The 25695-nt window shown below is 42.3% G+C and overlaps 4 protein-coding genes across 6 annotated transcripts; 1 reads left to right on the forward strand and 3 right to left on the reverse strand.

Annotated features, from left to right (window-relative positions):
* Window positions 1–1873: 1873 nt before the first annotated feature.
* Window positions 1874–6070, reverse strand: csdc2a (cold shock domain containing C2, RNA binding a). The gene is made up of 4 exons (XM_062475481.1): window positions 5846–6070; window positions 3664–4067; window positions 3332–3454; window positions 1874–3047 (listed from the first exon to the last, which is right to left on the reverse strand). Exons 2-4 carry the CDS (start codon window positions 3849–3851, stop codon window positions 2885–2887), a joined length of 474 nt encoding a protein of 157 aa, XP_062331465.1. The 5' UTR covers window positions 3852–4067; window positions 5846–6070; the 3' UTR covers window positions 1874–2884.
* A 223-nt stretch (window positions 6071–6293) lies between these two features.
* On the reverse strand, window positions 6294–13908 carry aco2 (aconitase 2, mitochondrial). Its single transcript, XM_062474150.1, has 17 exons — window positions 13780–13908; window positions 12491–12633; window positions 12133–12391; window positions 11919–12011; window positions 11678–11836; window positions 11335–11485; window positions 11097–11201; window positions 10765–10856; window positions 10569–10674; window positions 10315–10472; window positions 9989–10062; window positions 9762–9873; window positions 9393–9671; window positions 8967–9158; window positions 8639–8771; window positions 8408–8529; window positions 6294–8169 (listed from the first exon to the last, which is right to left on the reverse strand). Exons 1-17 carry the CDS (start codon window positions 13813–13815, stop codon window positions 8038–8040), a joined length of 2346 nt encoding a protein of 781 aa, XP_062330134.1. The 5' UTR covers window positions 13816–13908; the 3' UTR covers window positions 6294–8037.
* A 451-nt stretch (window positions 13909–14359) lies between these two features.
* On the forward strand, window positions 14360–15958 carry phf5a (PHD finger protein 5A). Its single transcript, XM_062474848.1, has 4 exons — window positions 14360–14539; window positions 14859–14882; window positions 15207–15373; window positions 15749–15958. Exons 1-4 carry the CDS (start codon window positions 14488–14490, stop codon window positions 15836–15838), a joined length of 333 nt encoding a protein of 110 aa, XP_062330832.1. The 5' UTR covers window positions 14360–14487; the 3' UTR covers window positions 15839–15958.
* A 784-nt stretch (window positions 15959–16742) lies between these two features.
* On the reverse strand, window positions 16743–25264 carry tefa (TEF transcription factor, PAR bZIP family member a). 3 transcript variants are annotated; one of them, XM_062475257.1, is made up of 4 exons: window positions 24886–25264; window positions 20783–21175; window positions 19863–20080; window positions 16743–19641 (listed from the first exon to the last, which is right to left on the reverse strand). In XM_062475257.1, exons 1-4 carry the CDS (start codon window positions 24959–24961, stop codon window positions 19426–19428), a joined length of 903 nt encoding a protein of 300 aa, XP_062331241.1. In that variant the 5' UTR covers window positions 24962–25264; the 3' UTR covers window positions 16743–19425. The 3 variants fall into 3 exon arrangements, with proteins under 3 accessions (XP_062331241.1, XP_062331239.1, XP_062331240.1); XM_062475255.1 differs by lacking the exon at window positions 24886–25264 and adding an exon at window positions 22029–22422; XM_062475256.1 differs by lacking the exon at window positions 24886–25264 and adding an exon at window positions 22029–22421 and having other exon boundaries at window positions 19863–20047; window positions 20765–21175.
* Window positions 25265–25695: the final 431 nt, after the last annotated feature.

The raw sequence follows: 25695 nt of genomic DNA on the forward strand, positions 1-25695 counted from the left end.
CTCGTAAAAGTACAAACATCGAAATCCATGAAATCATATAGAGTTTATGGAGGTGCGTAATTGCACAACCGCCCAGGACAGGCAGAATCGTACTACCTGTTCCAGTTTGACACTGTCAGTTTAAATGAAAATTCTGAATGAGGGTTATTCTCTGGTCTAATATATAACGCAGTAATATCTCCACGAATGTGAGTATGTGTGTGTGTTTGTGTGTGTGAGAGAGAGAGAGCGAGAGATCATAATGAGTCAGAATAAAAGAGAAGGGGGGGGTTCAAAGACAGAGTAGAATATGGATGTGGAGAAGATGAAATAATTCAACATACACAGAGAGGTATGAAAACGAGAGAGAAAAAGAGAGGTGGGGGGGGGGGGGGGGTCAGATACACACGCACTTAGATCAAAGGTTGACAGAACCATAAACCTGCACCACTCATGGATAACCTCCCTCACCATAAAACCTGACAGATTGTGTTTCCTCCCATAAAGTCCTAGTGATATTCTCCTAGACGTCTATCTCCTCAGAGCAATAACCAATCAACTCCAATAACCAATCAACAAATACAGTCTAACCAATTACACCGATATTACCCTTGTTTAATAGGTCTATGATTACTTTGTTACCAAGTTTGTTCTTCTGTTCTAAAAGCGATTGTACTGTAAATATATGCTCTAGGCATTTCTCAAGATCTTATTTTCAAAAATGTTTTGTAATGGACTTGTCACATGGAATGAAATAGTATTTCAGCGTAACATTCAAACATCACACACACATAAACACATTTATTCATCCTAGACACCTGGTCACAGGCCAGTCTAACAACAGGTGATAATCATTGATTTCCCAACAACACTGGCCTGACTGTATATCACTGTGGGCTGAACATCTACAGCACACAAACCACACACACACAGTCTCTCTCTATCTCTCTCTCTCTCTTCATTTCCCACGGTCTCACTACCATGCACAAGAACATTTCATAAATCACAATGACATATCAAAGAGAACAGAACCTGGAGGCATCTCACAAAGTGTGTTTGCCTGTGTGTGTGTTTGTGTGTGAGAGAGAGAGAGAGAGAGAGAGAGAGAGAGAGAGAGAGAGAGAGAGAGAGAGAGAGAGAGAGAGAGAGAGAGAGAGAGAGAGAGAGAGAGAGAGAGAGAGAGAGAGAGAGAGAGAGAGAGAGAGAGAGAGCGGGAGTAATCTTGTTTCCAACAATCAGGCCCTTCATTAGGGTCCTAATAAAAGTTTTAAAGGGTAACCTTGCTTACTAACCCAGATAGCATATCAGCATGTGGCTGCTAGGTTGGGTGTGACTATATTGTGCAGAGTGCATCCCTGACCATTTCCACAGGTTGACCAAATAATGGAAGACCTAAATCTGTGTGACTTGTCAGGAAGAAGTGAAGAAATAATTGGAGAGATTGTTTGTGTTGGCCCAGTTTTTTTGTTGTTGTTGGTCAAATCGTAAATGGTTAGGTAAAAAGTTTCAATCTGGAAAATTGAGGCTGTGAATCTCATCATTGACCTCTGAGGAGAGAATGGAATCCAGCAGCTGTTTTTGTCTGCCCTCTAGTGGGGAACATCTGGTACTGAACCATATTGTCAGTTTTTTTTAAACCCTTTTTACATTTAGTCATTTAGCAGACGCTCTTATCCAGAGCGACTTACAGTAAGTACAGGGACATTCCCCCCGAAGCAAGTAGGGTGAAGTGCCTTGCCCAAGGACACAATGTCATTTTTGCACGGCGGGGAATCGAACTGGCAACCTTCAGATCACTAGCCCGACTCCCTCACCGCTCAGCCATCTGACTCCCTGTTTTTACTGTATTACATGATGTAAACCACCCATCGAAATTTCCCCACAGTAGTGTGAATACAGTAGTAACTTTTTTATTTTAATGTTATTCACATGATAAAACAAAATTACAGCATTCACAATGATTCTACACAAAAGTACATGTGAAACACATGTACTTTTTATGAACAACCTGTTTATGAACGAAACATATGTTATTACTGTGTCTTAAAGTATATTAAAACAATGATGAAAATCAAACTTGTCAGTTAGGATACATAGAGATTACAAGACAATTTATTAGAATATTAGTGCATGGTGAAACATTAAATTCATGTTTCAAAGACTACTGAACACAACAGTGTGCATACAGAACATGTATTAGGTGGGACGTCATGGGGTTTTTACAAACGTAAAATGGATACGTAATCTTGTATATTAATAAGTGCCTTTTTTACAGAGTTAAGCATGAGCTAAACATGAGCTAAGCATATTCAATCCTGAAAGATCATGTACCGAGTGGAATCAGGGCACTATCATAGGAGTGTGTGTATAGTACAGTAGATTATGCCAGGCTTAGATTGGTACAATTTATCAGTAAATGCTCATTACTAGCACAACCTACATTCCCTGTAATAGATAATGGAATAAATATGTTTCCAAATAAATAATAAACAAATCTAACGTAAAACAATATAATTTAGGAAGGTTTGCTGCTCATTGGTTTTCACAGTTGTCCCTAATACCACCAACTGTCGTTTCACGACTAGAAAACCAATCCAAACACAGCAAAACCGAAACTGCTCCTTTCTTCTTACTTTTGTCACACATTCTCAAGACCTTTCTACATTCTATAGCTTTTTAAAGTCTTTACTCCATCCTCTGGTTCCTGTCCCTTTTTCTTTTCCTTCTTATCTCCCTTTCTTCACCATTCACTCTTCTCCCTCCCTCCCTCCCTCCAGCCCCAGCATCCAGACACCAGACTCAGTCCCCAGACCCCAAGACTACCTTCAAACCTCCAAGGTCTCCAGACCTCCAGATCCTACCTTGAGACCCACAAGGTCCCCAAACCCTCAAACCCTACAGCAGCTTAGGAGCTAATGATCTGTCCAGACCAGGTCTCATGTTTGATCCCTGGGGTCAGGTGTGTGAGGACCACCTCCACTGCCTGTATCTTCTGGTTCTTGGGAGGGATGGGGCAGACTTTGTAGGTGACCTCATCTCCCTCCATCGGGACGTATTCCCCATCAATGCTGAAAAGAAAGAGGGGAGAAGGGATGTCTATCAGACATGACATGAGTATGCAATATGCAGAGGATCTAAACCAGAGGACCAGAGGAAAAAAAGGGAGATTTGGGGATTGATTGTTAAATAATAAAGTATATGATATCTGGTTCTAGAATGATTTCATGGTATTGAATTAGCATCATGATAACGTTATAGGAAATGCTCCAGGGCCAGCAGTACACCATGGGTCTGTTTGAATACTGTAAGGAAGAAGGGTGACTAATTACTGATGCATCAGGAGGCCACTCACTCAGAGATGTGAACAAAGATGTCCTCCCCACCATGGGAGGGCCGGATGAAGCCGTGACCCTGTGACCTGGAGAAGTTCTTACACACACCCTTAAACACAGGGCCTGACGTAGCCCGCACGGTCCTGGGGGGGGAGGGGGGGGGGAGGGAGGGGGGGGAGAGAGAGAGGGGAGATGGAGGGGTGGAAGGCAATAAATAGGGATACGGTATAACAATAAAAACTGTAAAGACTATGTCCTCATACTTCCCACCTAATGCTAATTATCATGCCAGCCCTTGAGCAAGCAATTCAACACACACACACACATGTCACCACTAATTTGTTTGACTCACGCTGAGTATGTGCGGGTACGCTTGGTGGGCAGGGGGCTGGGCAACTCTCCAGGCTGGGGGGGTTTCCTCTCTCTCTCCCACACCCTGCTGCCCTCCCTCAGGAAAGGGAAGGACAGGGCCAGAGGGGTGCGGGGGGAGGGCAGTGGCATGGGGGAGTCCGCTGGGGAGGAGGGGTTGGAGTCTGCCATTTCAGTCAAGTTGAGGGGATAAGTGGGGGGTTGGAGGACTGCCTCAGGTGGGCAGCAGCTGGGTAGAGAGGATTACACTGTCCGCATGGCAGACGTGTTGGGAGTGTGTGTACGTGTGGTGTTTGTGTATGTGAGTGTGTGTGAGAGAGAGAGGTGTGTTTGTGTGTGTGTAGAGTAGTTAATGAGCGGGAGCTCTAGAGGTGCTGAGTAGTTTTCCTGTACAATAGAAAGGGTGGTAGAGAGAGAGAGAGAGAGAGAGGGGAGGGGGGGGGGGAGAGAAAGGGAGGTGTCAAAGTTAAAACAAAAACATGAGACCACAACAGATGTCATCCTTCACAGGCAGAACAACAATATGAGGGTGACAGGGAAGAGAGAATGATAATAATAAGTACCAGCACTGATCTCACTTTACCAAGACTATCTATATAATCCTGCCTTGACTAGGGAGTCAGATGGCTGAGCGGTTAGGGAATCGGGCTAGTAATCAGAAGGTTGCCAGATAGATTCCCGGCCGTGCAAAAATGACGTTGTGTCCTTGGGCAAGGCACTTTACCCTACTTGCCTCGGGGGAATGTCCCTGTACTTACTGTAAGTCGCTCTGGATAAGAGCGTCTGCTAAATGACTTAAATGTAAAATGACTAGGCCCTTGCCACCCTGAATACATGATGATATTGGTTTCCTCAGACAGGTGGTCATTATGATATTGCTTTAGTTTGTATTCAATCATCATACACAGTGTGAATATAGTCTCTACCAGGGGATTGATGCCTTTCTTTGCGAGTATCAGGTTATTTTGCGACTGGGTTCTGTGCAATACTTCTGTGTGTTATGAGGAGTAAGCCACTGTATATTGCTATCACTCTATAGAAATTATATTTAGCAGAATGTGCACAAGAGTAATTTAGCCACATCGGGGCCTTTCACTCTCTGGTTAGTGTGTGTGTATTTGTGTGTATCAGAGAGAGAGAAAGTGAGAGAGAGAGGTGAGAGAGGTGAGAAAGAGAACGTAAGTGCCACATTCTAAATATGGCAGTATGGTAGAAGGCTGTCCCTCCCTGGGTTAGGGTGGAGACAGACTGGCTGGCTGGCTCTTTATTTTATTTAAATTGCAGCACAGATGACTGCATTGTATGACTGCATACATGGGTGTGCATTTGTTAGTTCCTCTTTCCAGTGCTGAAGTCTATTATGATGTATAGGGTTACCTTAAATTTCACACTAGCTAATGTTTTTGGCATAGCAAAAATCATACACTGTCAACCTGTCTCAAACTTCACCTGACCGGATAGGAAAGCAGTTCGAAAAACAGTTTGATAGGATCATATGTGCAACTTGTATAACAGAACAGAGTGAAGTAGATAACTAAACAAACTCATTTTAATAAGCAACATGATTAAATTATGGGCTGTGACACTACGCATTCTATTTAGGTCGTCTTACAAAGCTGAACCCTGAGGGGAGACCGGGCGTATACTTGACAGAAAAGCTGTCTTTATCTTGCCTGCCATGCACCTCCCAAAAACCAGGGCACTGACTGTAGCGGCTTGTTTGGCTTCATCAGCATGGGAGACACGTAATTCTTGAGTATAGACATTGCTCTTTTTTTGTCTGTCAGACAGAGGAGTAAATCTAAAAAAATGTAAACTTTTAAATGACCTTCCCCGTGCATTGTTTTAACTGTCGGGGCAGAATTAATGAGCTCTCGATAGAGTCCTATAAACAATTCTCAAACACGAAGCCGCAGGCTTCTTGATTCCAGAACCTTCGTGTTGTGTTCCATCTCTAGACAAGGAGAATGGACGCTTTCATTGATCGTTCAAAATGCCAAGAGCGCTTCTGTGTAAACATCTCATACTCCTGACCCGACTCAAAAATAGTCAACACGTTTCAAACCAAATGTATCTACATGGTTCTTGATGAGTTTCCAATCACATACACACAAGATGAATAATATCTAACATCTTAAACGAGAAGTATTTATCGATTATCTTACCGTAAAATGTCAGGTCGTCTTGGTCAAACGAAAGATGTTTTGACTCATTTTCAGTTATGTAATGATATATGGTTATAATATAAAATAAATTCCAAAAAAATCAGCAGACATTGAAAGAATGAGGCTGCAAAGCTCATACGATTCTCCCGTCTCAGTTCCGGCAGGATGGTGGGAGGGTTAAAAGAAAAGAAAGGAGAGAAAGAGTGTTGATCGGGGCGGGGATGACGGGTTACTGGGTCGACACAATGAAAGCCAACCAGCAGGTGCATGTTGTGTTATATCTGTCCTTACATGGCATTACACTTAAATGTTCAAGTGTCGTTGAGATGGGAAGGCTCTTCACGACATTGTGTGGAATCATATGGGAGTGAAGGCGTTTTCAAAAATACTAAACAAAAGAGATGGCAACAACAATGGAAATCTACACAAAAACTTACATACACAGGTATTTTCATTTAAATGTCACTTTATTTTACAACCCATTGCGACTGAATATACTTCATTTCTGCAATGCAGGGAGAAAAAAGAAAAGAAAAATGATTTAAATATACATGGAACCAGACTTATAGCATGGGTCAGAGGAGGGGGTGATGATAATAAGTTAACGTGAAAATATCATAACTGTGTGAAAAGTATGTGTGTGTTCTGTCCATAGGTACTGTCTAGGAGTGGGTGGGAGAAGAGGACACTAGAAAGGTAGATTTCTGTCCAACAGTGGTAGAGCAACTCAATCACAGTTATCACATAATACAGAAAAATACATAGATTTTTGTAGATGACACTGTTTGGGTTCTTGCATTTAGATAAGGAAGAGTCCATCTGTGTGCATGTCAAGAGGCAAGATTCTCCACCACTGCTATGTAACTGAGGTGAAGTGGGATTTGACACAGGGTGTAAAGACAGAACACACAAGGAACCCTACAAAAAAGGGTGCTCAAAAGTTACATGAAAAGTGCGAAAAAGTGGAAGTCACACCGCAGCCCCTCTTATCTGACCAAACCGCCATACAAAACAAAAACGGAAGACAAGTTCATTAAAATGCACATCTTAGCCTTTCTGAGAAAAATAAATAAATAGCCACTCTCTTAAATCTTAACCTTTGACCTGCTTGTTAACAATATTCAGTAAAGATGTTCCTATGACCTGAGGAAGTGGGAGTGGTGATGGTAGTGTGAGTGGAGTAAGGTAGAGAAGGCTTGGTGTGGAAGGTAAAGCCAGAGGTCAATCATGTAGAAACATACAATTCTTATCTAGGCTTTTGACTTGCTAAAATACAGTACGACAAAATAAAACTCATTGCATTTGTGTGTGTCTGTGATTAGAGCAGCTAAGAGACAAAAGCATGAAGTGAATCACAGATAGTGATCCATTATATTCCATGCTGAAGCAACTCAAAGTGGAAATAGCTAGCTATAGTGTCCACCTGACTGTCCAGCTTCAAGCCTGACCAATCCGTTTTGAACAGCTGTGAAAACATGAGCAGAGCTGCAGTTGGCAGTATAACAACAAGGGCTTAGGTCCAAAAAGGACACAAGCACATATGCATGTTTGAGATTCTGTGGCAACTTCCCTTTTTACAGTTTTTGTTCTCCCAACACATCTACCAGACTGAAAGACAGGACTCCCAGTAGCTTTTAGAGCTCTACATTAGTTCCTATTTGGAGTAATGTAAACAGTCCTGTGAACAGTTTGTGTGCATGTATGTGTCATGTCTACAGAGAGCTGGGAAGGTCATACAAGTGGTCCAGAAGTTAAATTAATTTGAGCGTTAAATCTACAGGTGTGGCTTTAGTTCCACAAAAAACACATCCTGGTTGAAAGGTCACCAGTCCACTCTTCTCCTTGACTAGTCCCACCTCACCTCTCCCCCCACCCCTCCCAAGTCAGGGTTATTGACTCTACACCCCATTTCAAGTGAGGATTGTAGAAAAATCTGACCCTAAATCAGCTGATAACAGCTGCTGCCCGTTACCCTCACTAGTACACCCCTGAGAGGGAAGCCAAGTACTGTTAATGCTTTCTCTGAAGTATGTTAGGGTGGGTAACAGTATTTCACCAGAATGTACATTCTCCAACCCCCTCCCCTGTTGTCCCCTGCATCTGAAGCAAACCCCTTCTTTCTCTCTGTGCCCCTCCTCCTCTATAAGTCCCTCCTATTACCATCCAGGCCCCTCCTTTTCCTGGCTGTCTCTTTACTGCAGCTCCTTCATCCTGTTGAGGGCGCTGCCAGCCTGGAACCACTCAATCTGGGTCTCGTTGAAGGTGTGGTTTAGCTGAAACGTGTCCTGGGTGCCGTCACCGTGCTTCACCACTGCTGTGAGCGCCTGGAAGGAGAAAAGGAGAGAGAGAGAGAGATGTAATAGAGTTTGAAGAACAAGAGATTGAGTCACTGATTCAGATTCACCGTCATCAGAGACACACAAATACCCAGGACGGTCAGGTTCATATGCTGTGCTTGCATACGAGTGCTCATGTACAACACTGAACTTTCTGAAATGCAGACACCTACGACCCACAGCAGTAGGACAGGTGTGAGACACACGGTAACAAGGGTCTCCTCACCTTGCCAGGGATAAAGTCCTTGAGTCCTGTGATGGAGATCTTGTCGTCTGGGCGGATCTTGTCATAGTCAGCTGGGTTATGGAAGGTCAGGGGCAGCATGCCTTGCTTCTTCAGATTGGTCTCTAAAGGGAGGAGGAAGAGAAAAGAATACATGTTGGAGTTACTGCATTCAAGTTCTGTCTTTCAAATATCCATAACAAAGAAAAACATTGTCACACACACACAGCGTACCGTGAATCCTAGCGAAGCTTTTAACGAGGATGACGCGCCCTCCGAGGTGTCTGGGCTCCAGGGCAGCATGCTCTCTGCTAGAGCCTTCCCCGTAGTTCTCATCTCCCACCACCACCCAGGACAGCCCGTTGGCCTGGCAGGACAGACAGAACTCTTACTAAACACTAGACATCATAACACCACCTGGGTCTGCTGTCAGGAGAACTTGGGACATTCACATGAGAAACTGGATGAAAACATAATGGAACTGTTGCTTGAAACGCCATCTGAAGTCAGTCAAAAATATGAAACTGTTGTAAGCATTGTAGGACATAATGAGACATCTTACCTTGTAGTGACGAGCAACATCAGGCACGCCTCCATACTCTCCGGTCAGCTGGTTCTTGATACTGTTGATTCCGTCGTTTTCAATGTTGACCGCTCCGATCAAGAGGTTGTTGGAGATGTTGTCAAGGTGACCACGGAATTTGAGCCAGGGTCCGGCGGCACTGATGTGGTCTGTGGTACACTTCCCCTTCACCTGGAAATGGAAAAGAAAGAGGATGAAAAGATGAGAAATAAAGCAGGATAAGAGTAGGAAAAGGAAGTCTCTTTAGCATTCACATTTCTTTTAATACATGGTTTTGGCAAAGGATGAATCCCACAGCAAAAACACTTGATTTATCTACAACTGACAGATTGAGGTGTGCTGTAGAGGTCATCGGCCAGTCTGTCATCCCAACCCAAACACCCTAGTCCCCCAGCCACTCCTGACCTTAATGAGGACCTGCAGGTCTTGCAGGTCTTTTCCGTTCCACTTGTCGAAGGGCTCCAGCAGCTGCAGGCGGTTGCTCTGGGGGCTGACGTCCACCCTCAGGGCCCCACCTTCAGGGGGAGGGTGCTGGTAGGTGTCCTGGCCAGGGTCAAAGTCCTTGGCTGGCAGCTCGTCAGCATTGGGCGGTTCCAGCTTGAACTTCTCCCCGTTGGCAGCGGTGAGGTAGTCCGTCTCTGGGTTGAAGCTCAGAGTGCCGGCGATGGCCAGGGCTGTGACAATCTGGAGGAGATAGGAGAATGTGAGTCTGCTTTTGTGCCTGTGTAATGAGAATGTGAGTCTGCAGTTTCTTGGTTGTGTGTGTGTGTGTACCTCTGGGGAGGTGACAAAGGCGTGTGTGGCTGGGTTGGCATCATTCCTGGCTGTGAAGTTCCTGTTGAAGGAGGTGACGATGGTGTTCTTTTCTCCCTTCTTTACGTCCTTCCTGAATGACAGTAAATGTAAGAAACATCAGACCATTCATATGATCTCAGTTATTCAGTCACCTCAATGCAGTGCACACTGAAGGACGGTATGGCCGAATAGCATTAAGGTCTTACCTGTCCCACTGTCCAATGCAGGGTCCACAGGCATTGGCCAGAACCACACCCCCTACATCACTCAGGATCTTGGACTGGGGGACAAAACAACATTCCTCGTTAAGATGGGCTTGAGTACACTGCATAGCAATTATTACCTCTCATTATTGTTTTTTTCTTGAGGACTACGCCAACTACTGGAGATCTCCTCAACTGAAACCTCTAAACCTCAGGTCATGCACCATCTACAACCACTAGACCACTGGTATGAGCTCTTCATCCTCCTCATAGTACTGCGTTTACCCCCTTGCTTACACCCCCCCCCCCCCAGGTTTCCTCCGACTCACATATCCGTCTCTCTCAATGGTGGCCCGGATCTGCTCTGACCCAGGGGTGACTGTGAAGGCAGCCTTGCACTTCAGCCCCTTGTCCAGGGCCTGCTTGGCCAGGGAGGCAGCGCGGCCCATATCCTCATAGCTGGAGTTGGTGCAGCTGCCGATCAGACCTGCAGGGGGATTCAGAAACATGTCAGAGAACATGATACATGTCAGGTAACCTAACCTAAACAACAGTTTGAGGGTTTTAAAAAGGTTGCACTGACCCACTTTGACCTCTAGGGGCCAGCCGTTCTTCTCTGCGACAGTCCCAATGTCTGACACAAGGTGGGCCAGGTCAGGGGTGAAAGGGCCGTTGATGTAGGGTTTAAGCTGAAGGAGGGGATAGAGAGAGGGCGCTCCTATTACCCAAGCTCAGGATCCATGGCTCATGGACAAGAACAGGGAAAAATGGACACTTACCTCGTCCAGGTTAATCTCGACCAGCTCATCATATTCACAGCCCTCGTCCGGCACAAGGATGTCAGCATACTCATCAGACAGAGCAGCAATCTCTGCAGGGGGGAGGGAGAGAACAAGAGGAGTGAGAGGAGGAGGAGGGGACAGGTGGAGGGGAGAGAAGGAGGAGTTAGTTCATAAGAAAACCTGTCATCAAATCTACAACATTTCTCTTTATTAACATAATCTCTTTCACTCGTTAAACCTAGTAATTTGTCTCCCCTCTCAAAAGTATTCTTCCCCAGATTCTAGATAGCAGCGGGCTAGTGACAAGCCTAGTGGCCTGGGTCCTGTACCTCCACGGCCGGTCTTGTTCAGGTAGGTCCTCATGCGGTGATTGTAGGGGAACACTGAAGTGGTGGCTCCAATCTCAGCCCCCATGTTACAGATGGTCGCCATGCCTACAACACGAAACAGGGGATTCCTTACACATTGTTTTGAATTGGTTAAACACTGCTTACTGTAGTTCAAAGTATCCTGTCTAGAAGTAATGGAGTCAAGGATTGTGGGTCAAGTTCAGCCTAGTTCTCTGACCTGTGCAGGAGATGGAGTCGACTCCTGGTCCATGGTACTCTACGATGGCTCCAGTCCCGCCCTTCACAGTAAGGATCCCAGCCACCTTCAGGATCACATCCTTGGGGGAGGTCCAGCCAGACAGGCTGCCTGTCAGTTTTACTCCAATTACCTGGAACACAACAGGAGGGGCAGATATTTGGGGATGTAATAAGTCCTCAAAAAAGTAATTTTTTGAACTACAAAAGTAATTCAGACACATTATGAAGTGAAATATCTTATCTTCACATCTGCAATAATCTAAACAGAATGCAAGTGTTTTTGATTGGAGGACTGGATTATGACAGACTGAACATCCTCTCACCTTGGGGCACTTAAGTTCCCAAGGGATCCCAGCCATGACGTCCACAGCATCAGCTCCGCCCACTCCAATACAGATAGACCCCAGGCCACCCCCATTGGGTGTGTGAGAATCTGTACCAATCAGCATAACTCCTGGGTAGGCGTAGTTTTCCAGGATGATCTGTGGAATGAAGAGTGTTTTTAATACTGTAAAAACATGTCCAAAATATTCTTTCACATTAGTAGTGAGTGCGTTTGCCTACCTGATGGATGATTCCAGAGCCTGGCTTCCAGAAGCCAACTCCGTATTTGGCGCCAGCACTGGCCAGGAAATTGTACACCTCCTTATTCACATCCTAAAAGAGGATGGCACACAAAAGAACTGTCTTTAAAAACATTGTATTTTGGCTTGATCATGTGGAAACCCATTCCATCACACCTTCTGCCAAAGCCGTGACCTGACCCCTGACCTCTCACCTTGGCCTTTTGCAGGTCCTCAACTCCGCCAGATGAGGCTTCAATAAGGTGATCACAGTGGATGGTGGAGGGCACAGCAACCTTTGGTAGACCACTGCTGATGAACTGCAGCATGGCCATCTGAGCCGTGGCATCTTGCATGGCCACGCGATCTGGGCGGAGCCGCAGGTAAGTACGCCCCCTGTCGATCTCCTGGTTGTGGGGGTCATCGAGGTGGCCGTACACAATCTTCTCTGAGAGGGTGAGAGGACGGTTTAACCTGGAGAGAAAGACAGGACAAATTGAATAAATCAACAATAGAGGCTAACATTTCCTAACACAGCAGCTGGTGCAAGTTTAATACAGAGGGCAGCCTGACCTTTTGCGTACAATGTCAACATTTGACTGGAGCTGCTCGTAGTTAATGAAGGAGTTGGGCTCAAAGCGGCTCATGGTGACCATGGCTTTGGCGTTAAAAGCGGCTGTCACATGCAGGCGCCTCGCACCGCGGCCCAGGGCGAGCTAGAGGGACAGAGAGGGAAATGATACACAGATTCTACATTTGCTGTACATACTACTCCCTTGTATCATCATCCATATGCAGAATAACAAATAGGATAACATAATTGGAGTATATAAGACAACAAAAGAGATTCTGTATATAAATAGTTGCAGAGAATGTGTGTCTGAGTAAGGGCATCAATATCCACAAAACATATTTCTAACATTTGTCTGATTATTTTGAAAATAGCCTAGTGGAACTGCAAATTACAATTACGGCACAGTCTGTAGAACACTTAATATGTATTGTCCACAAATAGCCTAGACCATCTCTGTTATGTGGGGTAAACAAGCAAGCCAATGAGAAAGAGAGAGATACAAAATGGGGGAGAAAAGAGACAGGGGCACAAATAGACCACGAGAGAGAGACAGGTGTCTCATAATCGCATTTGTTATTTAGACTAGTTAGAATAGAATAACTGTGCTAATGCAGAGACAGTGCTATCAAGAGATGACAGACTGCTAGTCTGTTAAAAAAATATTATAACAAGAGGGTGCTGACAATAATGCAAAAATAAAATAAAAACAATACTCTAGGCTAAGCCTAGAGCAAGACATCCCGACTAACCATAAAAGAAGCGACGTGGCCATAGTCTACTGCCTTTGAGTAGTACCGCAGGGTTATGAAACAGTCAACTAAATAACTTTCCCGAGAGGTCAATGTTAATTTTCTTAAAACATTTTAATAACTCTATCGATGTTGGTGAAAATACGCCGCCTGCCAGTGCCGTGTGTGGTTGCTGTGCGCCCTAACCTTGCGTTAACCTTGCAAATAACTAGCGTTTCCTCAAATCAAATGACATTAAACGACTTGAAAGCTTATGTAATTGGTCATATTTTTCAGTACATACACTTAATTTTCTAGTTGAAATTATCGTATTTAAATGGCAAAGACAAACTTGATCCCCACTAGCGACGACAAGAGTGAACTGGGGACACGATGACCTGACTGGTCGTCACGAATCTGACTCCCTCTACTATTTCCAGGGTCAACTGGACTTTTGGTAATACACTCACATCTAATATCCTATCCTTAATCTAAAATGGCAAGCATTGACCTATTTACTACACAGGATGTGATAACATGACCGAAAATCTGTCACTAACCTGGAGCCGGGAGACAGTCAGACAGTAGGTTGCCATTTTGTTCACTGACAAAGATGTGTCGATGAAAGTTGACGTCAGGTTTTGTTGGCTATTAACGTCGCTTGTCCTGACAGATTGATCTATTGCACTTCTAAGTATATGTAATATGTGGCCTCTACACCGATAATACGTTATTGTAAATTATAATATTCAATTGTTTAGATACATACATTTAATTTGATTTAAAATATGTAGAAATGTCTATACTTTAGTTTTTCATTTTATTATATCTGTAAGGATACTGTGTGACCTTAGTGCTTGTATTTTGCAGGAAGGATCACTGTTATCATTTTATACTATCAACATTTTATAATAATCGATTCAGGAATAACAACGAAGTGATTCATGTTTAAATACGTCTACCACAAATACATATATTTGTATTATGTTATAATTTGTCGAAGAAATATTGAATAAAGTATGCTCATTATATGGCATGGGTTCGTCAGTGTTCATTGAGGACAAACACATCAGTATTTTTTTGCGGGGTGGTTTATTCGGTCATATTTTCGAGGCTTGCATTAGTTCCTAACTGAAAAATGCTCAAATATAAGATACATTTGTAATTATGTGACGTTTTATAAACGAAAAGGGAAAAAGTCAGAAAACGTGTGGTTCACAGTTCAAAGGTCATCGTAGAAGCCATCGCTCTCCTTGCGTTTGCCGAAAATGGCTAAACATCATCCAGATTTGATATTTTGCAGAAAACAAGCCGGTGTTGGTAAGGTGTTTATTTATATCGTATTCACATATTTACATATTACTAGCTACAATGTAGCAGTTTCGTGTATTCAACAATAATCGGCGATATATAGAGATATATCTGCTTTCCGTGCTGTATAGGTAGCTTGCTAGCTAGAGCTAACACTAACAGTCGTTCGCCAGGCTGCTTTAGACGCTAGTTATAGCTACAGTAGCCTATATAGCTTGGCTGAGTCAGTGTAACTTTGGTACTCCTAAGTTGTATTTAATGTCCACAATTCGAGACGACACAACTTTAACTCTCTAGCTGTCATGCTAACTATTCTGTTTCTTTTCAGCTATTGGCAGATTGTGCGAGAAATGTAAGTATTGAACGGGATCCGATTTAGCAGGGAGATCATAGTGGGTAACCCTATAATTCATTACTCCCCACCTGGCCATGTATTGTTCGCAAGTATGTTATATTTTCTGTTATTTATTTATTTTGACTATGGCTTAGGCCGTAACGCGTCTGTGAATAAACTGGTCAAAATAAGCAATGAGACAAGCTTGAGAGTGCGGTTTTCTACTTTCAGTTAATATTTTCTGTTAAGACAGTTTACGGTGTACAGTGTATATCCTGAAATTTGCTTGTACCAAGTCACAATTTCTTTCTCTTTATTTTCTTCCTCCACCTCCGTCCCAAGGTGATGGAAAGTGTGTTATCTGTGATTCCTACGTACGGCCCTGTACACTAGTGCGTATCTGTGACGAATGTAACTACGGATCCTACCAGGGGCGCTGTGTCATCTGTGGAGGGCCTGGGGTATCAGACGCTTACTATTGCAAAGAGTGTACCATCCAGGAGAAAGATGTAAGTAATCCAACATGAGTTCTCATAATCATTCTGTCACATGCAAGTAATTCAAGAATGTTTGGCATGCTAGGTTTAATATAAATATAAAAGGCTATTGACTATCAGCTTGATCTTACTCTCAACTTCATATCTAACCTGATAATGATTCTTGAGTTGAGTATATTACTGCTCATAGTTGTTCTCTCACAGACTACAGGCCGGGACTGTATATCTGTTTTATCATCATAAAGAAACTTTGTATTTTTAAATGTAAAATGTAACTTCAAATGTTTATTATCTTCTTTGCTTTGGTGCAATCAATCCTATTTATAACCTACTGTTCATCTTTCTACTCTTACTCACATCTCAACTCCTTTTTTTCAAATTTCACAGCGAGATGGCTGTCCCAAGATTGTGAACCTTGGCAGTTCCAAGACAGACTTGTTCTATGAGAGGAAGAAGTATGGCTTCAAGAAGAGGTGAAAATCTGAGGGACCGCAAATTGCTTTGCTGCAGATTTTCTGTGAAACTGTTTCTTTATTATTTTCTTTTTGTTTTGTAAACATGTTTTGACATTGCAATAAAGCGTTCTTTTTTACATCAGTCTTGTTGCAAGAGTATGTATTCATTCCATTCTATACATGAAGTGCCTCATTGAAATATGACTATACTCAATGAAAGTATTAAATCTCTGTTATCATCTGTAGATGATCAACTGTATGTATGAACCATTCCCTCCAAATTTACAGACCAATAGCACACTTTCTTGGTGGTAGATGCACCACTATCACTATCCCAAGATGTCTGGTAGGGATAGTTTACTGAAGTAATAGTTTTATCCAGAGTACGAATTATAAAATTACAATTGGGGGGGTCAATTTCTTCTCCAGGGCGTGTATCGACCCCCCGACCTGTTGTTTTTACCTCTTTTGAGGGGGTCCAAGTCTTAATAAGGGGGGTCAAACCCCCTTGTAATTTGCACCCTGGTTTTATCCTTTTTGAACTGAAGCATATTTCATATTCAAGTCTTGTGTCCAGGACCTAACCCACATTCCCTCCCTGCCTGTTGTCTGCATCTCAGCCACTAGATGGCATGCTTTCACACTAGGCTGTTATACAACTGCAACTTTGTGTTACACAACACTTGACAAATGTTCCTCAAGAAAAGGATCTGGTAGTATGGCTGTTTTAGGGAGGTACTAGACAAAGCTGTCTTTGTCATAAAAAAGCTATTCAGACTAGTCCTTTTTGCCCCGTGTTGTACGGTAAAGGATTTCCTGTCAGTTTACACAGGTGGGTGAAATACGATAGTATAGGAGTTGATATTACAGAACCATTGGTGTTTGCACCACTGTCTAGTCTAAGGAACCACACATTGACACTGGCCTACATTTAACCAATGCTTTATTAATATATACAAGTCGGAACATAAGAGTCACAATCAAATGTCACACCAGGGGTGCACATAGACAGACAATAGAGAAGAATTTGTTTATTTCCCCAAATTTAACTGTCTACTGTAACAACTATATAGCAGATGTATAGCAATATTTTACATATTCCATTAGAAATGTAAAAAAAGAAAAGATGTCAGGAGGCTCATCGGTAAGGGTAATCTCTATCCCTTTTACCATCTTGAACATCATTTGTTAACCAATGGGACCAATAGTTTTATTCAAAAGGACTACATCCATGACTACTTTTATTAATTAAGTGAATTACTAATATCTGTTCTCAATTTTCAACTCACTCATAATTTCTAAAAAAATTATAAAAGAAAATAAATATTATGGAGACAATCTTGAAGCAGAAGATTCACCATTTGGGCTACTGGAAAGTACAACAGAAAACTAATGATTTATTGGGAAATGGAAGACTGAGATTTTAGTCTTTCAGTCTTTCCCTGAATCAAAGTAATTACATCACAATGCAAGAAAACTGGTTTCTGTTGTACATTCTCTTTACCTCAATTCACCCATTTGAGTTAAATTCAGTCTACCAGTAGTAAATTGCTAAAGTAGTAAGTAGTAGCTTTAAACTGGCGGTGAACACGTTGACAAGCCATATGCTTTTTTAAAATACAAAATATAAGGTATTGAAACGGGAACATCAAATCAATCTGAAAAAACACAAGAAACCCAATGAGGCTGGGCACAGTTTTCTGGACACAGACTCCACATAGGACAATGATACATCTGAGACTAATCTTAATATGTTGTGGAAACGATCCCAAAGATGGTGATTTGTGAAACTTTAGGTCACATAGGATCTGCCCTGTGGTAAACCAGTAGACTGGATATTGCATTGATACAGCTAGGGAAGAAGACACTTGAGGAATTTTGGGTCCTTGGTGAAAACTGGGACACCCAGTTAAAAATAACCCACAAAATCAGAGACTTCCTAGTTTGTTAAAACTAAAAACTCCTGCATCAGATATTCTAATACTACTGGACTTGTGTAGCAAATTTCTGTGGTCTGAGTTTGGTGTGGTCTGAGTTCCATTAAATAGTTAATGCTCAGTGGCAAGCACATCAAAAGGTATCATCCTGCCCTACACAAGGACATATCATGATCGGATCCACATTGCTATAGAAAGTTCCCAGAGTGTTTCAGTAAATAGCTTAGAGAAGCCATTTAGAGCAAGTAATCATACAAAGAGGTTGGTTGGATTGTTATACAAGTTTGGTTGAGAATGATACAACAAATTCTAAAATCAACAGCAGTTAACAGCGAATAGATGAATAACCTGGGGGTTTGAATACTTCTTGTATTGAAATATTATGTGTGAAAATAAGGAATTGTCTATAAAATATAATGTAATTCTGCAACTATTTACATGCATCATTTGATTCTATACATGACATCTGAACATGACAATACAACAACAATTAGGAAGAGAATAGAACTGACAAGTTACATAGATACTGTATATCTATATGATATGGACCTTCAGAAGATAAGAGAATAGTTGGACTAGAATTAAAACTGGATTGAAGCACAAGTGAGGTGGAGACTGTCTACACAACAGGAAGCATTGTGTATATGGTGTTTCTAACACGGTTGTTTTTTACTACTCTGCTGTAGAAGTAGTCCCCTGATATAGAAGTATTGGATAGGACTGTTGGTCACAGTTAGGAAAGGGCACAGTTGTTATCATCCTGATCCAGCTATACTATGAAGAGAAGGAAGCCAAGAAGTTAGCTTCATCAGCCCTGTAACAACATAACATAAAGACACGACAGCGACTCACATGCTGCTAGGTGATAATGCAACTACTACCATGAAGCAAACTGTAAGATTTAAAAGCAAATGTCTTCCAAGCTAAAATAAATCTAGAATGTATTTTGTGATATTACTCTCCTTTTTTCCCCTCACCCCACACATGTCCCTCAAAAACTTCCCAATATCAGCTAATTGTGTAGAAAACATGAGAAAAATATACATTCATATGGTGCATTGAAAGTAGCACTTGAAAGTTCAACTGCACATACATCCACTCATATCAATGGTGGAAACAAAGTCTTCTAAAGGCATAAGCATTCAAACTACATAAAAATATCTGTCTAAATATGATTCCACTGTATCTACATGGCAACATCCACACTCATCACACACTCCTTTTCCTCCTCTTCTTCATCAGATCAAAAAATATATATGTTTGCACCCATCCAACTAATTGATGAATAAAATCAATGATCATCTAATCCTCTCCCAGTGGTGCAAGAAAGAGAGGTTGTATATGAGGGGAAGGGGAGACAGGGACATCAGCGAGGGGGTGGTTCACACCAACGTCATTCATCAAAAAAAAAAGAATTAAATCAGCCTCCCTAGTAAACCACTCACATTTATAAGATCAGTATAGTAAATTATGATAATCAATAATGGTACAAGACTATGTTATTTGGATATTAATTATAATTCTTACCGGAACAATGTGTTCATCTGACTGGTACACAGGAAAAAATATTCCAGGAGCTATTGTGGTGTGTAGTTAGGACATTAAGCAATGCATTATACAAAAGTAATAATGAAATGACTAATGTGGGCTACCACCAGGTGTTCTTGGTCTCTTACAGGGTTCCAAACTTTTCCTCATAGCGAGACAGAACGTTCTTGCAGCGCCCAAAGTCCTTCCGTAGCTCTGCCACTTCCTGTCGCAGTGCTGTGTTCTCCCGTTCCAGGAATGCTGCCCGTACCGTGATCTGATTTTCCTTCAGACGCCGGGCATCCCGAGAACGCTTAGCTGCCACGTTGTTCTTATTCCTCCTCTGCCAGTACTTATCATCCTGAGAAGAGAGAGTTCTTCACCATTTCCAAGATATATGCAACACAGTTTGTAAAGGTCAACCCCATCAGCCTAACTGCACCCACCAGAACAAGGTTGTCATTTGGACCCCTGTAGTCTTATTGAAACTGTATTCATAGTGCAGTCCAACATGTCTGACATGGTATTAAAACCTTTACCAAAACGATTAGTTTCTATGTGTTGTGCATCTCCGAAACCTACCTTCCGTTCCTCGGGTACAAACACCTTCTTGGCCTTCTTGATCATGGGCTGAGGCTTCAGATCCTCAACTGAGAACTTGTGTTTGCGAGGGTTGAACAGCTCCCCGCCGGGCACACTGGACAGAACCAGGTCTGTGGGGTCAGGTTCAAAGTTCACCTCCACCTCGATCTCCTCTGGGTCGAGGGGTTCAGCGGTCTCCCTGTCCTTGTCGGTGGTGTCTGGAGGACAGGCGGTGGTTTAATCACAGGGTAATCTCAGTCATTCTTGATTGACATGACTCACTTTCAACATTCAACTCAAATTCAATTCAAAGTTGTGTGGTCTGTTTATTGTTGCACAGTGGTTGCATTATGGTCGTGCTGGTGGATTCTACAAATGTCATTATTCCTAATACTTTTCCACCACCTTTAGTCTTTCAACTGAAACTGAGCTACACAACTTTAGGAGCTGACACAGGCTGACACTGATTTCTGTCAAGGTCAAAGTAGAGGTAACTTGGTCAATGCAGCAGTTGGTATAGCCAAGCATCGTTATGTGAATCTTGCAGATTAGTCCTATGTAATCATTGTTTAAACTTCTGTCTTCCCCCTCCATAGGGTCTGTTTCTATTAATACCTTCTATTAATACCTCAGTTTCCCCTACATGAATGTACTGGCTGACATTCAGAATACACCATGTATATGGTGTCCTCAATTTATGGATGTGCCCTTGAGACTAGTCTTGTTGTCTAGAACAACAAACCACAAGATAATAAAGTCACTTTGGGTTGAATTACTGTCAAGTCACGCATGAGCAATGGCAATTGCAACCAGATGTTTTTACCTAGCCCAGACCCTGCAGCCCTCTAGACCCTTTTAAATGTTGCTCCCCATTTGTCATCTGAGCTTGGGCAGAAATCTAGTAACATCTTGAGTCTCACCTTCCTCAGCCGTGTCACTAATGTCAGTGTTGTTGAGGGTGATGGTTACCACCTCCTCCTCACATGGGTCAAGCTCCAGGATGGGCAGCAGAGAGACAGGCTCTCCAGGAGATGGTGCCATCTTGGGCTTTGGTGTGCCCATGGCTGAGGCCTTCTTCTCTGGCTTACTCTCCACTGAGCCCTCCTTATCAGTGGTGCCTTCCAAGGAGGTGGGGATGCCGTTTTCTATGAGGAACTCTTCCAGGTCCATGTACTCCAGGTGAAAGGTCTCCCCATCATACGGGATAGTCTTGTCCCAGATGGCAGGTGTCAGGGCGGCGGAGGGACCCAGACCGCTAACACCCCCACTCATGTCCACGTCATCTCCCAGGTACAGCTTCTCCTTGTCAGTATCTGGTCGCAACACGGGGGGAGTCAGGGTCAGGGGACAGTGAATCTTATTCAATCCATTGGAATTAAGGAACTTGGGAAAATCAACACAGCTCAAGTTAAGTGTAGAAATAATAGTAAAAAAGGTAACACATCCTTGGATAAATGTTTCTGTAATTTATAAGAAAACAAGAAGGACTAGTACTTATAAACTTTAAGTAATGAGACAGAGAATTTCAAACATGTCACATGAGGGTGGGTGAGACATGGTCAAAGTCAGAGGGAGTCAGGTGGCTGAGCGGTTAGGGAATTGGGCTAGTAATCAGAAGGTTGCTGGTTCGATCCCCAGCTGCCAAATGACTTTGTGTCCTTGGGCAAGGCACTTCACCCTACTTGCCTCAGGGTGAATGTCCCTGTACTTACTGTAAATAGCTGTGGATAAGAGCGTCTGCTAAATGACTAAATGTAAATGTCATTAGATATTGGGACAGGCAGGAGTAGGAGGAGAGTGTGTGATGTGGGACTGGACCCCGATTGTGGTTGCAAAATCGGCTTCTACTACAGAACATAATTGAAATAGTTTAAATTGTACATTTACGCCTGCAGCAAATTTTGGACTTATTCTACAATGATGCATTCTTGACACTGAATGTTTAACCTTCAATTACTGAATGTTTAACCTTCAATTCCTCGCTGCTACTAAAATGTGATCATTACTTTAAAGTAACTTAAAGGATCGTATGTATAAAATGACAGTCCGGGAGAGCTTCAACTTTTGGTAAATATTTTCGGTTGTTTCCGGAATCTTCTGTCGCTAATAGTAGGCTACGCACCTAAACATACTCTACACGTAGAAATAGGAAACATCTAGACTCACCGTCGTCTCCCTCGAGCAAATTCGGTGGTGGTGTTTCCATTATTTTCTTTAACACCACTGGAAACGAACTAAGCACACCAGTAGTCGTTTCCAGGGTGATTGTGATAGGCTCCATTATCGGATCCCCAGACATTGTTGTCGTTTTACACAATAGCTTATCAACTAAGACTTTTAGGCCTATGTCACGTTAAATATACAGTAAAACGATCTCAAATAATCAATATGCTACAGTCCGACCTCGATTTAAATCAAAATAAGCACTATAGTCTTTAATTTAACAACGAAAGAATGCCACGGCACCGAAAACGGACACGGCTCTAGAAATAACAACTCAGATGTGGGAGAGAAACCGCGCCTCCTCTCCAAAAAGTAATACAGAACGCGACGCTGATTGGAGCACTCGTCCTTCCAACGACATGAATATTGACATCCTCAGCGCAAAAGAGGCGGGTCGTCAAAAAAGGGACCAATAGATAGGCCCTATCGCTTTTCTCATCCTTGCGCCCATTGGTTGAAGGAGTTATATACGTGTCTGAATAGCATACATTACTTAAATGTGTCAAATCAATAATAACATGCATAACTTATCAACTAATCAAGTAAAATAAATAATGTATAGGCCTAGCCTTCCAGCTGATGCCTTTGATCTACGCTCGGCGTAACGGCTATGGTTATTCGTTTATCTTGGCACATGCAGATCAAATTTATTTGCATCACTATACTATCTCTTCTCACAAGTTAAAAGCATTTCGCAAATGACAATGTAAAAGACAGACTTCATTGTCATAATACATTCAATAGCATATAGCCAACAGTTGACTACGTTTTCGTTCCATACACATTCAAGTTTCATTTGTGCATTTGATAAAACTTTAGTTCTCACGTGGTGCACAGTTAAATAACATTACCTCTATATAATTTACATGGGGATATATGATTTGGTAAAACGTAGGGCGTGGTCCATGTCGCGGGCACCTCAAGATTATAACACGTTTCTTGTCTTCTCATTTTCTTTTTGAATATTTTCTTTTAGAAAATCTGTATTGATTCAAATAAATTCAAACACATGCATATGGCATGCAAATATTAAGAAACCTATTACCATAATCGTCTTAATTATCTTGCAGTTCAATTCTCTAAACAAAAAGGTCGGACAGAAAGAGAGGATGGGGAGGATCTCTATGCGGCAGAGTACTTGAAGACGAGCAGAACTGTACAGTGTGTTCAGACAGTGCATGTAGTCTCTTGCTCACCACAGCGAGACGGGAAGCCTTGCTACATTTAGACCGATGTTCAGACCGGATGATAATGTTATAAGTTATTTAAGGTTATGGCTCACATCATCGTTATATCCTCATCAAAGCTACAGCCATTCACATAGGGTGATTTTAGTAAATATATATATATATATTCATTCTGGGGTCAGACCCTAAGAATAATTTGTTCAGGCAACAGAGAGAAACAAGTGAAGATACTATGTTGAAGGTTATTATACTTAAACTATTTCAATCTTTGAATCCAGAATCATTTAACTATACTTTTTTTCCAACTGTTCTCAAGGTCATAGGTCTAATTTGAAGTGTTATGTACATTTAGGTCACATTTAGAGCAGATAGAGACCAGATCTGGCACACCTGGCCAACAGCAGGCAACATATGCATTTTAAGAACTTACCCATCTAAAGTCACATAACTCCACATTTCTAATCAATAACAAATATCCATTTATCTAGACTTGAAGATGCTGTAAAGTGGATTTGAAAAAAAAAACGTGTGCGTGTGTCATCTCGTGGTTGAATGTAGTTGGAAGGAGCTGGGGTCAGAGTGAGTGTCCTTTATTTCACAATGTTAGCCACTGATGGCATATACAGCCATCACTGCATTATTTCTTCATAGAAAATAGATGACTTAAACTAAATATGCACTGGAGTGTAGCCTCCACCACTCTGCATCAACACAGCCTGTTAGAACTAGCTACAGGTTCAGATTGGTGATGTAAGACACCCTGGGAATAAAAAGGTGTTAACTGGAGGGTTGTATAAAGTCTGTCTAAAGTCAGTCTAAGGTATAATGCCCCAAGACAACCATAATAGAGACGTTCAGCGGTGACAGATAGACACACTGGCCCTGTAGATGTACGTTTCAGTCCTATGCTGGTCTGTGCTGCTGTAACCCAGTGAGCACATTATGAGGCACATGACTCAGCACTTTAACCTTTCTGTCACTGAGAGTGGGACTTGTAAATAGTGCAGCAAGTGTATCCATGTGTGTGTCTGAGGATCACATTATTTTCTTTCCTGGAGTGTCTAGTTGCCCACTATTGATTTAAAAGGATGATTCAGAAATCTTGATTATGCAAATCCTCTCAAATATCTACACTAGATTGAACGGTTGACAAGTGCATTACTCCCAGTAAAAATGTTAATGTTACGTGTGGAGCTTTTCTGGTATCAAAGCATCTTAACAATTTTTAGCTAAATTAGAGAACTTCGATGCAGATTCGGCATACCATGTGACTTGACCTCATTCGTTGATACCTGTTGCATAAGACATTTTTGAGTGGAATACAACATGGCATTGGCTTTGACAAGAAGGTTACAGAGCTTCCATCAAGATGAGTACAGAGCTGCCAATTCTCACGGTTTCGCCGTGTGACACACGCATTTTAACCAATTCCCACGCTCTCATGCCACACATTGTAGCCTATATCTCATGCTGGGGGGGGGGGGTTCCTAATGGTTTTTAACATTGTGGCGTGCGTATTTGATTGTCTGGAGTTGTGCTACAATGCTTTGCTATTATGCAATTGCAGAGTTGACAGAAAAGAAAACACCTCGCCCCGTGTTCCAAATTCTTACCGTTGTCATCAATGGTAGGAATAGTGAAAGGGTATTCAAGCAGGGCTTTGAAAATCTCAGGAATTTCTGAAGACATATTTCGGGAGTTTGATTCCTTAAAAAAAAGTGCGCGATTCTGCCAATATTCAAATCTAACAATTAACTTGTTGCTCAAATTAATAGGTGACAAGATGATCCAGCTCTTCGAAGGTCGTATTCGTTTCACATGTAAAAATAGATGTGGATGGACACCTGAGGAATATGTTGCTGGAACTATTGACAGCTACAATTGTACTGTAACCTAGAGGTTACGTAACATTGACGCCCTCTGAGATCTCTGTTTACCGAAGCCTGGGAGACTAGCCAATCACGTCTACGAAAGAACACCGTCAATTACAATAGCAACGACGGAATGAGCCGTGACAGGGCACTGCAGCTGTCTAGTGCAATACAGACGACCAATCCGTGAGGGCCGGACAAGTTACCTAAGAAAATAAATCTGTGTACATTAATAAACTGAAAATTGTAGAATTAAGGAGCTAAATCTACGTAGCCTATACAAAAATAACAGCATGTTGAATAGTTTATATATCAGACAAGACACGTATTTTAAATATAATGCATGCTCTACTACTTGTGCCTCTTCAATTACTTTGGAATGGGCGAGCTATAAGATACTATTCATGAGCACCATTGGTTAACACAATCCACTGACACGTGAAGCGAGCGCCTCATTCAACCAGCCGGTTGAACCAACCTACGTGTTGAACCAATTATCTTTCCATAGGCTATATGGAACGACTGTCATAACTCAATGATAAAGGAATGATA

The sequence above is a fragment of the Osmerus eperlanus genome, chromosome 12 (assembly GCF_963692335.1).
Source record: "Osmerus eperlanus chromosome 12, fOsmEpe2.1, whole genome shotgun sequence".
NCBI classification, from domain to species: domain Eukaryota; kingdom Metazoa; phylum Chordata; class Actinopteri; order Osmeriformes; family Osmeridae; genus Osmerus; species Osmerus eperlanus.